This window comes from Doryrhamphus excisus, linkage group LG9, assembly GCF_037039965.1.
Source record: "Doryrhamphus excisus strain RoL-2023G ecotype Guam linkage group LG9, RoL_Dexc_Guam_v1.1, whole genome shotgun sequence".
NCBI lineage: Eukaryota > Metazoa > Chordata > Actinopteri > Syngnathiformes > Syngnathidae > Doryrhamphus > Doryrhamphus excisus.
In genome coordinates this window covers 15361766-15376201 of record NC_136365.1, presented here as the reverse complement: position 1 = coordinate 15376201, position 14436 = coordinate 15361766, and the positions used below count along the sequence as shown (strand labels likewise).

Genomic DNA, 14436 nt, shown 5'->3' with positions numbered 1-14436 from the left:
AGGGGTTTTTTTTGCATTCACCATTGATGAGTATGGTGGTTTCATCACCAAAATATACACAGATATTTTATTCACATAGAAAACAATTGGCAAAATGAACTGTTGGCACATAGTAGCCCATCATTACCCTTCAGCTTAAGACGATACATTATTTTGTCAGGAAACATTTTACTTGACATGAATTACATGTTATATCAAAGCCTGAATAGCCTATATGTAACAGTAAGTTATTAAGTTAAAATATTGAAATTCTTCCATCCACCAAAAAACAATAAATAGTGTGTGTGAATAAATATTAAAAGCAATGAACCAACTCTTAAAATCTATCTCATTTTACAAAACATCCTTTTGTATGCATCGGTCAGGTACGTATATTTAACAATGCATCCAATTCAACCACAGAGTCACAGTCAATATTTCTGAACTGATCGACCACAGCCTGACTTTGTTTTCACTTGATTGAAAGCGAACAGTATGTGACACGCCTTCAATTGCTACAGCGCTTGGCCATGGCATTGAACGTTAAACTGCAACGCAGTGACTATTCAAGTTTACATTAAATGATGCAGACACATTCCCGAAAGGTGTTTCTTTCTAAAGACCAACAGGGAAAATAAAATCGTTTAAGAGGTCCAGCAAATGAGGAAAGGGAGGCTATAGAACACCCCATCTGTCAGGAGGCGGAAAGTCATTAACTTCCCCGATGTCTGTGCGGAGTTGCTCTCCCAGCGTGAAGGTCAGCTTGAACCTCATCCGAACTTTTTCCTGCCAGTCACGTACACACAAACATAAACAAACATCCACACGGGGTCGGTAGAATGCTTGAAAATACAATGTGAGCAGGTGACAACAGCTCCAGGCGATAGACACTACCTTGTGAGGATTGGAAAGCAGCATGACCTGACTGATGACAGCAGTGGGTACGATGGGGTTGAAGGGAGCCAAGTGTGTACCCGAGGGTGGCTGCAGTCTTACTCCCATCGTCTCAACAGAAGCACACACAAGACAACGCATGTCAGCATTGCACGTCCACTCATTACATTCATTTTTCATCAAGCTGGGAGGTTTCTGCACAGCTTGTGATGTCGGTTTGTTTGAGCCCGGTCAAAAATGCAAACATAAACAGGCATTTTCATTCATCTTGTACCGCTTACCCAGTTCAGGGTCCCGTGCAGCTGACTGTAAGCAAAAGGTGAGGTACTATTTGTACTTTAGTTCCTTCATTTAGCAATTTTTATGATTGACAATGCCAATGGTACATTCTAATTATATTTCAAAGTAAATAAACCATTGCGCTAATATGCTTCATGCCTTTCCAGATATCTTTGAAAAGGCATCATTTTGAGACATGCTCTTGCACTCAATCTTATTTCAATGATGCAGGTGAACCTGAAGATGCTGAGTGCATTCATTCATTTGCTACCACTTATCCTCACGAGGGTCACACGAGAACATGCAAACTCCACACACAGATGGCTGAGATTGGAATTGAACTCGGGTCTCCTAGCTGTGAGGCCTGCGTGCTAACCACTCGTCCACTGAGAGCAGTGTGAAGTAACAATGGAATCAGAGAAGATTTACCTTCGGAACTGCAGCCTGCAGTGCAATGTCACTGACAGGGAGTGGAGATGTATTCAGTATGGAGGCAACAATCACCAAAACATCCGGCCTGCCGGGTGGACAGTCACGAGCAAAATGTAGCAGCACGTGAACACCGCTCTCGTCGTACACTGTGACAGGACACAGCTTACCTAAAATACAACAGCAGCACTCAGTTTTCCAAGCACATATGAAGAAGATCTGTTAAATGACTGGCCAGAGGATATTTCCCCACCATCTTTACCAAGGTCAGCTTCAAATACTTTTATGCACAATTTTCAAATGTTTCCAGCACACTGCAGCTAAATTATTTCTTCATTGCTATCGGCATTTTTTAAGCTGATGCGCTGCACCACATTTATATTTATACATTTGCAGCTAATACTACTAATCCAAATTGTCCATAGGTATGAAAGTGAGTGTGAATGGTTTTTGTCTATATGTGCCCTGTGATTGGCTGGCGACCAGTCCAGGGTGCAACCTGCCTCCCGCCCGAGGTCAGCTGGGATAGGCTCCAGCATACCCACAACCCTTGTGAGGATAGGCGTTAGAAAATGAATGGATTATGTGGTAGAATATATATTATAGTGGGTGGCACGGCGGTCGAGTGGTTAGCGCGCAGACCTCACAGCTAGGAGACCAGGGTTCAATTCCACCCTTCACCCTCGGCCATCTCTGTGTGGAGTTTGCATGTTCTCCCCGTGCATGTGTGGTTTTCTCCAGGTACTCCGGTTTCCTCCCACATTCCAAAAACATGCTAGGTTAATTGGCGACTCCAAATTGTCCATAGGTATGAATGTGAGTGTGAATGGTTGTTTGTCTATATGTGCCCTGTGATTGGCTGGCGACCAGCCCAGGGTGTACCCCACCTCTCGCCCGAAGACAGCTGGGATAGGCTCCAGCACCCCCCGCGACCCTCGTGAGGAAAAGCGGCAGAAAATGAATGAATGAATATATATTATACGGAGACTGCAAGACCTTAGTATTCCACAGATAGAATCTCTGATGTGGAATGCCAAAACACATGTATACGTGTGAAATTCAAACTGCTGTGCGTTTTGCTTTTTGATGACAGTCTCCAGTAAGGTGTGTTGAGAGAAGAACAACACGAGAAGGAAAAAAAATCAACATCCAAGGCAGTGATTCTCCAGTAGTGTCCAAGCGCCTGCTGTCATTTAAGTCTTTTGTTTTTTCTTTTGTTTCATCATGCTTCTTTTTACATCTGATCAGTAAGAAAAATAATTTTTTTATGGTTTTTACATAATAATTCTGTAATATTAAGAGTGATGGACATATTTTTACACTGGCTACTAATATTTTTTTACTAGCACACGCATGCACACAGTTTTGAACTCACTTGGTCTGACAGCCTCCAATGGTACAAAGACATTAGCAAGGGACGTGTCATGTCCCGCTCCTAAATTGTTCTGGCTCTGTACGATGATGGGGTTCTGGGAGTGTAACAGAACATTATCCGCTTGACATCTGGCTGGGGGGCAGTTGGGCATGCCGCCCTGGCACGGTGGGTTGGCAGGAAAAGACGTATCCTCCCGCTTGGCTTGTGTATTGTCATTGAGCACCTGGGGTCCCCTGATACAGAGACACAAAGACAGATGTGCTGTCACGGTAGCATAAGGTGCCAAAGAGAACCAGCATAAGAACACAAAGGTGTGACTAATGATTGGGGAGAAAAAGCACAACACTTCATTTTTAACCCCTGGCATTTGGTTGATTCATTTCGGATCACAGTGCTAATGAGTTTTGTGAATCAAGCTGTCATTTCTACCCTGGGTAGCAGGGAGGGGTCAGACTGGACTTAAAACCTCCTGTAGCACTTACGATTTAGGACTGCTGAAATCAAGCAGGGTCACGTCTCGTAGACTGTGACCCAGAGGGGGTGGTTCAGACTGTGACGGTTGTGCTGCAGTGGAGATATGTGTGGTGGCAACATGGAGAGTTGCTGGAGGCAACAGCACTGTGCTGTGTGAGTGAGGAAGAGCCGCTGGCACTGTTGAACTCGAGACCGGGCCAACTGGTGGATGTTGGAGTGTGACAGATGGCAGTGGAGCACTAGGAAACACTGAGCCGAAGACGGAGGAACTTAAAGCGGGCGGAGTAGTGAAGAACACAGAACCTGCAGGTGAAGTGGTGTCAAAACGTTCCACATCCTGACTGCAATTCTGAATGAATCACAACACAATGAGATATTACTTTTCATTCATTAGTAATATTATTCAGATGGACATACCTGAAATGGGTGTAGAGAATTGCTCACATTTCGAGGTTGCGCTGATTCATTCGTAACAAGCCCATTGAGCCCTGTGATGAATAGAGAATACATTTATTTGTTGGGAGGAAGGGACAAAAAAAAAAAAAAAATAACAAAAGCATCTCAGTGGGGAGGAGACGATATGGGTGGCAGCAAAGATGCCCCATGCTCAAACTTGACTGCACTGTCAGGACTATTTAAATTATAAACCAGAACATCAAGCTCAACCTGATCAACAAAGTACACCTGTACAACCGTACGAGAACCTGTACAATATACATTAAGTATGAAATATATCACTTGTAAAAAACAAACATTTTGACTGACACTGACTGACTCGTTCTATAAATTGTTTAAATTCACTACATTTTTAATTATTTGCTTCGGTACGCCGCCTCTCGCCTAATCTCAGCTGGGATAGACTACAGCTCTGCCTTGATGTGCTAATGAAAACAGTCGCTATAGAAATGGATGGATGCTTTAGCTGCAGTATTTTTCTCCTGTGCTGGATCTAATTAGGAAATCAAATTAGCAAAAAAAATTGGCAAAAAAAACCCCAAAGTCAATCATGGCCAACTTTATGTGCGATACGAATGATAACAAAATAATGAATCGTTCAGAATAGATTGAACACCTGGGATTTCTTGCTGATTAATTGCATCATGAAACAACTGAGGTAAAGTAGAGTGCAATAGAGTAATCCCTCATTCATAACACCTAATTGTTTCCAGATGCAACCAGGATAAGTGGATTTCACCCACACAGTCACCTGTACATCCTATTTGGCTTAAGAGATTATTGTGCCTGCTGTGAGATCATTCAAACCTGCGATAAAAGCATCAAATAAATAAAAGCAATCAAATCTGGTGCTTGTGTGTCTCACCAAACATTACAGTCACATTAGGGACACCTAGTAAAGAATATTACAAAACATCACATCTTTGAATATGTCTTCTGAATGCCTTATATTTACATTGTAATTATTTCAGTTAATTTTATGGTTGAAAATGCTTTGATTAGGCAAAGAAAATTGCAACATTTGCAGAAAACAGCATGATTATATATTTATAATATTATATTATAATTATAATTAATATTAGACAATAAAATAAAATAAAATAAAATAAAAATAGATAAATACTTATATCCAACTGATCATGTTCTCCCTGACAGTGCCATGCTGAATGTTACCTAAAGACAGCAGCTCTTTGTCTAGCAGAGAGAATGATGCCGAGGCTTTGTCGGACTCTTCTTCTGCCACAGTGGATCCGCACAAAAGGTCAACGTGCGAAAACATAGACGATGCGAAAGGTACTTTGGACACACCCGGGTTGTCCAGATCTGTTAAATCAATCAGACTCTCTGATTCAGCTGGGCGGCTGGTGTCTATTGCAAGGAAAGAGACAATACACTGTTAGTCATCTCATGATTGCTTTTGCTTGGCTGTAAAGCAAAGTTAGGAGAAGGTTAGGTCACATAAAATATTACAGCACACGCCAGTGGCTTTTTGTTTTGATTAGGCTTTAAGATTATGGTTTTGCTGCGCTCTGACACCAATAATGTGAGGAAATATTAAATGTTAAAGTTCTCGGGGAGCACAAATGGAAGTAGACTTCTGTAATTTCGAACTGGCAAAGTCTATGTGAATAGAACACAAGCAATGTGTTCTTGTTGTTTTTTTTTTTCAAGAGGTGAGTTTTATTATATATTTATTTGGGTGTGGGCTGCACGGCAGACTGAGTGGTTAGCGCGCAGGCCCGAGGTCAATTCCACCCTCGGCCATCTCTGTGTGGAATTTGCATGTTCTCCCTGTGCATGCGTGGGTTTTCTCCGGCTTCTTCCCACATTCCAAAAACATGCTAGGTTAATTGGCGACTCCAAATTGTCCATAGGTATGAATGTGAGTGTGAATGGTTGTTTGTCTATATGTGCCCTGTGATTGGCTGGCGACCAGTCCAGGGTGTACCCCGCCTCTCGCCTGAAGACAGCTGGATTAGGCCCCAGCGACCCTCATGAGGAAAAGCGGTAGAATGAATGAATGAATGGAAACTGCTACTATCTCAGACCTAATAGGAAAACAAATCGTTTGCCCTTGGTTCATTAGGAACCAATCATTTGTGCACTCTTTGGTAATATTGGCATAGGCTCCAGCATCCCCACAACCCTTGTGAGGATAAGCGGTATAGAAAATGAATGAATTTATGAATATTTGTGTGTGTGGCTCAGATTCATTGGACATTATTTCTTATGGGAAAACTTGATTCAGTTTTCGTCCATTTAGGTTTTAGTCTGACATTTTCAAGCATTTTGATGTGGAAACCGAGGTTCCTCTGTGTAGAAAAATTAAATGCCTCAATACTTGAAACTGTTCAGTGTACCGTGTACCTTGTGTGACTGATGATTGTGTTTTAGTCTCTCCATTGATGGTCTGGCCTTCGATTATCTTTTTATAAGAATTAATGACATTGGAGAGGTCATCATTAGCTTGCAGGATGGCTCCTAGATTATACAAGCAGGTAAGGATAGAAATCAGTAAATGACACGGTTGTTATGTCAAATATTCACACAAGCACAGGATTTCTTACCCAAGTAAGTGTCGTTATCATCAGTCTCTGTAGCGAGCTGACACAACGTTTGTCTCAGCTTGTCACACTCGCTGTACAACTCCTACGACAACAAAAAAACAACAACGGGTTTTGAAGTGAAAAGATGTGAAAGATAAAAGTTGGTTTGCAGGAATTGTTTGATGGACAACAAACCCTGATGATATCCTTGTCACCATCAGTTGAACCTTCAGGACTGAAGTAAGCAAGCATCTCATTAAGAAGTTTGACACGGTTGTTTACTGCCTCCACTGTGCTACTCTGCTTTGAGACTTTCTGTGTCCTCACTTCATCCTGCAACGGCAAAGTACACAGTACTTGTTAATCGGTAATCATTTACTAACGCTCAATCTCACTGAAGGGAAGACGCATTATTTGAGGATCAAAAGCTGTACCTCTTTTACCATCTTCTTGATGAGTCGATTAGCCTCCTGCAGATCTGCTGATTTTTTGCTTTTGAGCAGCTCTGCTAACTTCTGCGGAGGACAAATGACAAAACAGTGTGTGTACTCAGCCACGGACTGCATAAACGATTGAACATAAACCCTGAGTGCTGCCATGAATCAAGTGCTGTCAACGCAGCTCCAGTGTACCATCCGTCATCAACATTTTCAATAAGTAGCCCACATTCAAGGAAAAAAAGTGAGGACGACAAAAACACTGTCACTGACTTCACTTTTGTGATACAAGAAACACTATGTAGTAATCACATTGCTGTATTTCCATACATTACGATAAGGAGAATAGTTTATGAAGTACCCTGCAGGGAGAGCAAGAAAGAAAGAAACCAAAACAAGACAACAATGGACGCGTAGTGATATGATGAGAGAAAAAGTTACACTGAGCGATGGTGAGGTCTGAATTTTTCCAAGAGTTTTTTACGTTTCTCATTACCTTAATTACAAAAAACTCGTCTCACAGAACAGGACAAAGTGGGGGGTGAGTCACAGTTGATGCACTACACTGCTGATGGGGATGTCATACAACTTCATGTAAAAAAAACTATCCCATTTACCCCATGGGCAAACTACGGCCCGGGGGCCACTTCCGGCCCGCCAAGTGTTTAAATACATACAACCTGGCATCGTGGCTTCGTCCAACCTTACGTTAAAAAGCCATAGCATTTCAGTATGTGGAATCAAACTATGGAATGGATTGAGTAAGGAAGTCAAACAATGCACAACGATGAGCCAATTCAAGAAACAATACAAGCAGTTGATGTTTGCTAAATACAAGGATGAAGAGTCTTGAACCAGTCATGATGTGCTATACATATCACTATATTGACAGTTACTATGGTACCCATTATGTCATTGTATGGTCATATCACCTTGTACTACCGTACGAGGTACATTATTAAAAAAAAAAAAAAAAAAAAAAACCTTAAACTGTATTATGGAAAGCAGGAAGTGAACAAATGTAACAGTTACTGATTGTAAAAGTACCAGATGGAGGGGTAGGATTTAATAAGCTTTGCTTCTTCCTACCCCTTTTGGACATGTGGAACTGTGAACTGATTATGGGATGCACCCTGATCTGTAATCTGATGCATGTTCAAATGAAATAAAACCATTACCATTACCATTATTGATGGTTTAGCTGCTTTATTAATTTGGTTATTTGGTGTGGTCTGCTGTAAAAAGGGACACAGTCACATATAGCAGGTTGCATGACACTCTTACAGATACAATTTTGTTCTCGGCCCGCGAGTCAAAAATTAAAAGTTTAAAAGTTCTGTTCCTCTTCAGCTCCATACTGTTACTAACAGCGATCTAAGACAACATGGTACACAAATAAATGTTTCTTCTAGTCACAATTCGAAAAATTGGATTATTGGCATTCATGGCTTATACTCACCACACTCTGGTATTCACATACATAACAGAAGTATCAGAGGGTTTAGGTTCATTGTGGTTATTATAGGCTATCAATTAAATGATAGCTAACATTAGTAGCTAAATTTTACCAAACCGCTAATGTTAGCCGACAACAAACATGGCTAAAGTGCGTGCTGGTGTGTGACGCGTGGAGTGTGGCTTGCAGTGTAGGAGCAGGAGGTGTGCTGAACATGGACTTTGCAGGTTAGCTCCCCAATAGCAGTACCCCACCAGGGCTACTTTAAAATGGATTTGACAGGTGATCTTTGCAGGGTGTCGCTCCAATATTAACACATGTTGCAACTCCATTGTGACTCTGATTAATATCATTGTAGTAATAAAAAGTGGAAGCAGAGTTGGCAATGTTTTAGGTTGCTGCAAAATGTCCATTTAGTGTCATATTTAGTGTGTACTTTCTCCTAAAAAAACGTTATACAGCAAGAGGTCACAGAAGCTTAAGTATGTGTGTATTTACTTAGATAGCCACTGACAGGGATTAATGCATGTTCTGTTTTTTGGACCTTAGACTGCATTAAGCTGTCATTCACACACCAAAACACACCAAAGCCTTCCTATCTTTAAAGATTACTGAAAGAGGGAGAAAGAAAGTATGCTTCACACACTAAGCCTCCTTCACATTTGAGTTCATATCTTTAAAGATTATCTACAAAGGGAGAAGAAAAGTGTGCTGGGTGATGCATTCATCAAACAATACTGTAAAATATTTCCTCTTACTTTGCTTTTCTGCTCATCAACAAACACCGGATTCTTGGGCTTCTCAGAAGAAGATGGGACTATTGTAGCATCAAGAGGGATCTCAGGGTCAGCTAGTACGATCCCTGGAAACATAAGTGTTGCATTTAAGATCTTTAAAGAGATCATGCTACATTACTGAATAATGCTTTAAGGAGGTGTTAAAAAGACATGCACTTACCCTGGCTCTTTAACATCTGGTAAGCCTCAGAGATTTTGGTTTCCTCTGGAAGATAAAGGGTCCAACTGTAAATCATCTCGATCACTTTCGACTTCATCCTCTCAGAAACTTTGTCTCCTAGACACTGAATGATAAAAATAAAAGTAACTTATAATGTCACATTTAAAAGTAATTACACAGCACTGTACACTGTACTTACTTTGGGTGATATCACTTTAATGAGCTCATTTAAAAAACGAAACTTCCCCACTTCATTCTGAAACCTTTGACCGCAATTCTTCATACAGGCTCCCAGAACCTACAATAAGAAAAAGACATTCAATGTAAATAAATAAATGTACAGTAAAACAAGAGATGACCATAATCATCAATTTTTTGTTGAGAATTCGGTTGATTGTATGAAATCGATTGTTGATTCGTCGTGTCTGGAAGCAACTGACACAAACTAGTTTGCTGTTTAAGGGAAAACCACATGACTTCAGCTATGCAATGCTACATCCATACAGACCTTCAGCACAAACAACTCCTATAGGAGCATTACTCTGATATGTGATAATCATATTTCAGTGTAGGAAAGAAAGACAAATATATTTCATAGCTTATATTTTCTAGTATAATTTAACCAATGTACAAACAGAAATAGTACACAAAGGCACTATTTTAGTTCAAGAACTGTTAACAGGAATTATAGTAGTGTAACATTTGGATTTTTGAAGCTGCTGCTATTTTTCCTGGGGTTCAAAAGAACAAGACAAGACAATACAACAGTAAAATATATACAAATATTATATCATTATTATATCATTCTGAACTGGCAAAATGATCTTGCAATTTGTTACGCAACTGATATAACAATGATTATAAAGTACATGTAACAGATCCTGATATATACCCAATAAAAAATAATATCCCACTCTGTGATAAAAGTAGGACCATCTCCAATCTTCAATTTTCAAGTCTGCAATTTCTACAGATAATTTATTTGTCAAGTCTCGGGCCAGCAATTTATTATGCAGAATAAACATTTTTTTAGCAGAATTTGAAATCTGTATGGTCTTCTATCACTTTAATGTTTTAATGTATACATCCTGCTATTAATAAATATTATAATCAAGTAACAAGCATTTATGTCTGATCTAAACAATAAATTCAGACAGAAAATTCCAACAGGGACGTTGTAGTGTCAAACATTCATGAATATCGACGTTTGTCATGCACCAGTAACCACATTAATTTCCATCTTTCTCCGCTTATCCGGGTGCAGCAGTCTCAGTAGAAGCCCAGACTTGTTGGTCCTCGGCCACCTCCTCTATAGTTCCACCACGAGGACACCAAGGCGTTCCCAGGCCAGCTGTGAGCCATAGTCCCTCCAGCATGTCCTATAAGTCTACCCCCGAGCCTTCTCCCAGCTGGGCATGCCCGAAACACCTCCCCATGGAGGAGTCCGGGAGGCATATGGACTAGATGCTCAAGCCACCTTAACTGGCTCCTGTCGACGTGAAGGAGCAGCGTCGCTACTCTCAGCCCCTCCCAGATGACTGACTATCTCACATTATTTTCTGATGTGTTTATTTAGTGCTAGTGTAAAAACACAGTGAAGTGCTAGTCTTGCTGCTCATTTCATTCAGAAAACATGACATCTCATGAAACATAACAAAATACATATTTAGCATTTAACCATTTCTCTTGCTGGCCACAGTTTTGTGGTGAATGTGGTGACGAACGAGGTGACTGCAGTATTGTTTGCTGTGCCGCTCATGTGTCGTATTTTCGTGAGACACTTACGCATCCACTTATCCCCCCACTACAAAAGCCAAAGTGGCCAAAGTCATTGATGTCAATGACGTCGACTTTGTTTAACTTCACCACTCAATATATTAGACAATATATTTGTTTTTTGACCCATACATGCAGTTAGAATGTTGTATTATCATGATAAATTAAACCAAAGTTTAAGATAATGATGTTTGCACATTTGGAAGTGAACCCTGAAAGAAGTTTGGGATGGCTCAAAACACTCGGTATCAAAAGGCGTGGTAAAACTGCCCCTTTGTGACATCACAGAGGGGCGGACTTCCTTATAGTATATAAACTCTCTGCCGTCCCCTGTAGGAGCTATTTAGTAGTGTTTTCCTAGGTTTCTAATATCTATTGATTTATTTTTTGTTGTTGTTGTTTTGTTTGGATTATTAAATAATATTTGCTTGTTAGCTATTTATTTGTTTATTTATCATATTTTAATTAGGAGTTTATTTGTGGGTTTATTTCATTGGATAACACCCTAGGCACCTGCAATTTATTTATGTAGGCAGTGCTCACAGGACCAGCATGCACTGGGGTGGGCTTATGGTTTTTGTACCAGAGCAAGAGAGGCAACAGGAGACAATGCCTTTGTTTGCTTGCTTGCTTGCTTGGTAATAAAAAGAAATAAGGAGAAACGGAACAAGGTAGTATGGACAACGACTCGTTTGCCTGCGTCATGAATCAGTGGCCTTTTCATTATAGTTTAAGTTAAGTTTATTTTTGAAGGACAAATACAGTCCACTACAGGCCCCCAAGTTCTGCTTCCCCAATCCTCACCCAAGCGCTGCCCCTCTGTTTACTTGTTAGTAATGCCTCGAACGGGAAAGCCACCTTTGTTTACAATTCCTAAAAATTCCACCATCAGGTACAAGTGGTTGGAGTTCCTGATTCCCTACCAGCAAAAGAAATTGACTATAAATCCAAATATATCAGATGAGGAGTGCGTAAGAATGCAGAAAAAGACACACCGTCAAGGCTTGTAGTGCCTCCCATTCTTGTGGTGAATGGATCTTGTGTACCAACAGTCGAACGGCTATTTGCGGTCTGGAGAAGTAATGGCACACAATACAAACAATTACAAAAATGACCAAACTGAGTAGCTACATCGTACTAGCACAATTTGTTATGAGAAACATTTACGCTGATTCATAATCATACCCCTCAAGCTCCTTGTTGATTTGGTTACAGAATCCCATAATATTCTCCAAGTCGTCTTGTCGGTTGGAAGGACTAGTGGCCTTGTCTAAGAGGCAGTGAGGAGAAAAAGTATTATGCAGTAAAGTTCAACACCATTGCAGGAAAAAAAATCATAAATATATGATTCAGAACATTTCAGTATTTGATAGAGATCTCGTATTGTGCATGTAATGTTTCACATTTTTAACAGTAACACTTAACTTTAGCAGTGATCCGCCTTTGAATATGAAACATGAATATGAACACAACATAAGTGCACACAAAAGTGGCCCAGCCTGCGACTGCTGTCAAGCTTGTAAGCTAAAATGAAGGCGTGTAACTAACAGTGAACAAAAATGTGTTAACACACAATCCAAAATAACAAAAACTACAGCATGACGCTGTTTTTTTTCCTTTCATGACAAAACAAACGCTGCGCAGCTTGTCCGACAATTGCCAACAGCTGTATGACTAACCTGAGGAACACAGACATATTAGCAATTCAAACTTTTTAAATGGGGATTTAACTCAAGTTTTGGTCACCGGTAGCGATGCAAACATGACGCTAAAACACACATTTACTTTATATAAGTAGCGTAGAGGGCGAAAGGGGACTGTTAAAGCACACTTACTCAGCCAAGACTCCAGCGACTCGCTACCAGCCGCCATGTTGGAGTTCTCATGTAAACAACGCCGGTTGGCTGATGCGTTCACATGCTTTGGGACGACTGGCTGTCACTACGTTACCTGTCACTCACTGCTCATGCGTCAATAACTAATAGTAACCTGCTACAATTTGTCTTTATGTTTATGCTACGTCTTGTGGTCTTGTGTTTCTAGACACAGTCGTAACACACGACACAGATAGAAACGTTACTTTTGACGTGCACAGGCGCCTTCCATTTGTCAGTAATTTACAGGCTACAAAATAAATGCTTTCTTAAAATACAACTAAGGCCTATTACATATGCACGGTCTGGATTAATGTAAATAATTAACTAAATAGATACGTAATATTAAGAGGAAATTAAAGCAGGTGCATGTTATACTGGACTATTTTCTGTCTTCTAATATGAAATGTAATTTTTATACAAGAAAACACAATCTTAATGTGTTAAATAATTAATAACCCATAGGCTAGTCATACAAAATATAGTAATATATTAATGAATAAATTATGCTGATTCGTGGTTGAATATTGTCTACTTTTGGTTGATGAAATGTGCATATTTAAGTAAATTTATCGTATTTTGTGCAGAAAATAATCAATTTGAAGCATGAAAATATCTAAATGAACTAAAATACAAGTATTGTGTATTTGTATATGTTTATGAAATCAACATAGTTTCAATATTAATATTAATGTTAAATTAATGTTGAAATCTGACAATGATTCAATGATCTAACCTTGACAATTGATGTTGATTTTACTTGTTTCAATGTCTATTTGCTGTCTGGGCAGTGGCACAATTTTGCATTGTTCATTGAGTCCAAATGTTCTCCCTGAGGAGTACAACATATCACTTAAAATAAATGAAGACAATTTACTTAAAAAATAACAAAAACATCGCAGCAAAGCAGGTTTATAGGTTTATTTATAGAGCCCAATTTGAACACAAAGTAGTTCAAAGTGCTTTACAGAAAAGAAGAGTAAAGAAAATGCATTTTAATCTGTCAAAGGCATTTCACACTGGACTGTTTTGTGAACATTGGCCAATATGTAGCTGGACTAGCCCACAACTTGCTGATGCTGGTTGCCTTTCCAACGTTACTTAGCTGTGTCAAAGAGTCAAAATAGCAAGCAGTAAGTAACAATTTATCAGTGTCCTAACTCTGTTTATTTTGTGTAAGTTATTGAGTAAAAGTGCTTGACTGTATAGCATACAGGAAGCGGGGTTGCAAATAGCCTTTTTTCACCACAATTAGTGGTTGTACCCAGGTTTTTTTACACACTGGTAGTGCAACAAAACACATTACAGGTTAGCAACGTAATGCTAAAATGCTAAAGCTACCATTGAGAGACGTCTTGAAGTAACCTCTTTTCTTGAAAAACTTCGAACTGTCTACTCTCTACTCCTGGATCGGATTCGGGATCCAACATATGTGACAGTTTCTTAAAAGCTGACATTTAATAAAAATAAATCACCATTTATAATCAACTCCTATAAAGTTATT

At 39.7% G+C, this 14436-nt stretch overlaps 1 protein-coding gene across 3 annotated transcripts; it reads right to left on the bottom strand.

Moving 5' to 3' along the window:
- Positions 1–21: 21 nt before the first annotated feature.
- gga3a (golgi associated, gamma adaptin ear containing, ARF binding protein 3a) lies at positions 22–13004 on the bottom strand. 3 transcript variants are annotated; one of them, XM_058091570.2, is made up of 18 exons: positions 12894–13004; positions 12244–12328; positions 12054–12129; positions 9482–9580; positions 9283–9406; positions 9084–9187; positions 6867–6947; positions 6628–6765; positions 6454–6535; positions 6254–6367; positions 5195–5254; positions 5060–5080; positions 3848–3918; positions 3439–3779; positions 2957–3189; positions 1582–1751; positions 874–984; positions 22–765 (listed from the first exon to the last, which is right to left on the bottom strand). In XM_058091570.2, the coding sequence occupies exons 1-18, from the start codon at positions 12928–12930 to the stop codon at positions 655–657; spliced, it is 2058 nt and encodes a 685-aa protein (XP_057947553.2). In that variant the 5' UTR covers positions 12931–13004; the 3' UTR covers positions 22–654. The 3 variants fall into 3 exon arrangements, with proteins under 3 accessions (XP_057947553.2, XP_057947550.2, XP_078649599.1); XM_058091567.2 differs by having other exon boundaries at positions 5060–5254; XM_078793473.1 differs by lacking the exon at positions 1582–1751 and having other exon boundaries at positions 5060–5254.
- Between the last annotated feature and the right edge of the window lie 1432 nt (positions 13005–14436).

Excerpts from the sequence above, each read along its gene's own strand:
- gga3a (XM_058091567.2), bottom strand. The coding sequence starts at position 12,930 with ATGGCGGCTGGTAGCGAGTCGCTGGAGTCTTGGCTGA. Across the intron at positions 9,188-9,282 it reads CCAGATGTTAAAGAGCCAGG|GGATCGTACTAGCTGACCCT; the intron begins GTAAGTGCATGT and ends TTATGTTTCCAG. Across the intron at positions 6,766-6,866 it reads TCAAGAAGATGGTAAAAGAG|GATGAAGTGAGGACACAGAA; the intron begins GTACAGCTTTTG and ends TTGCCGTTGCAG.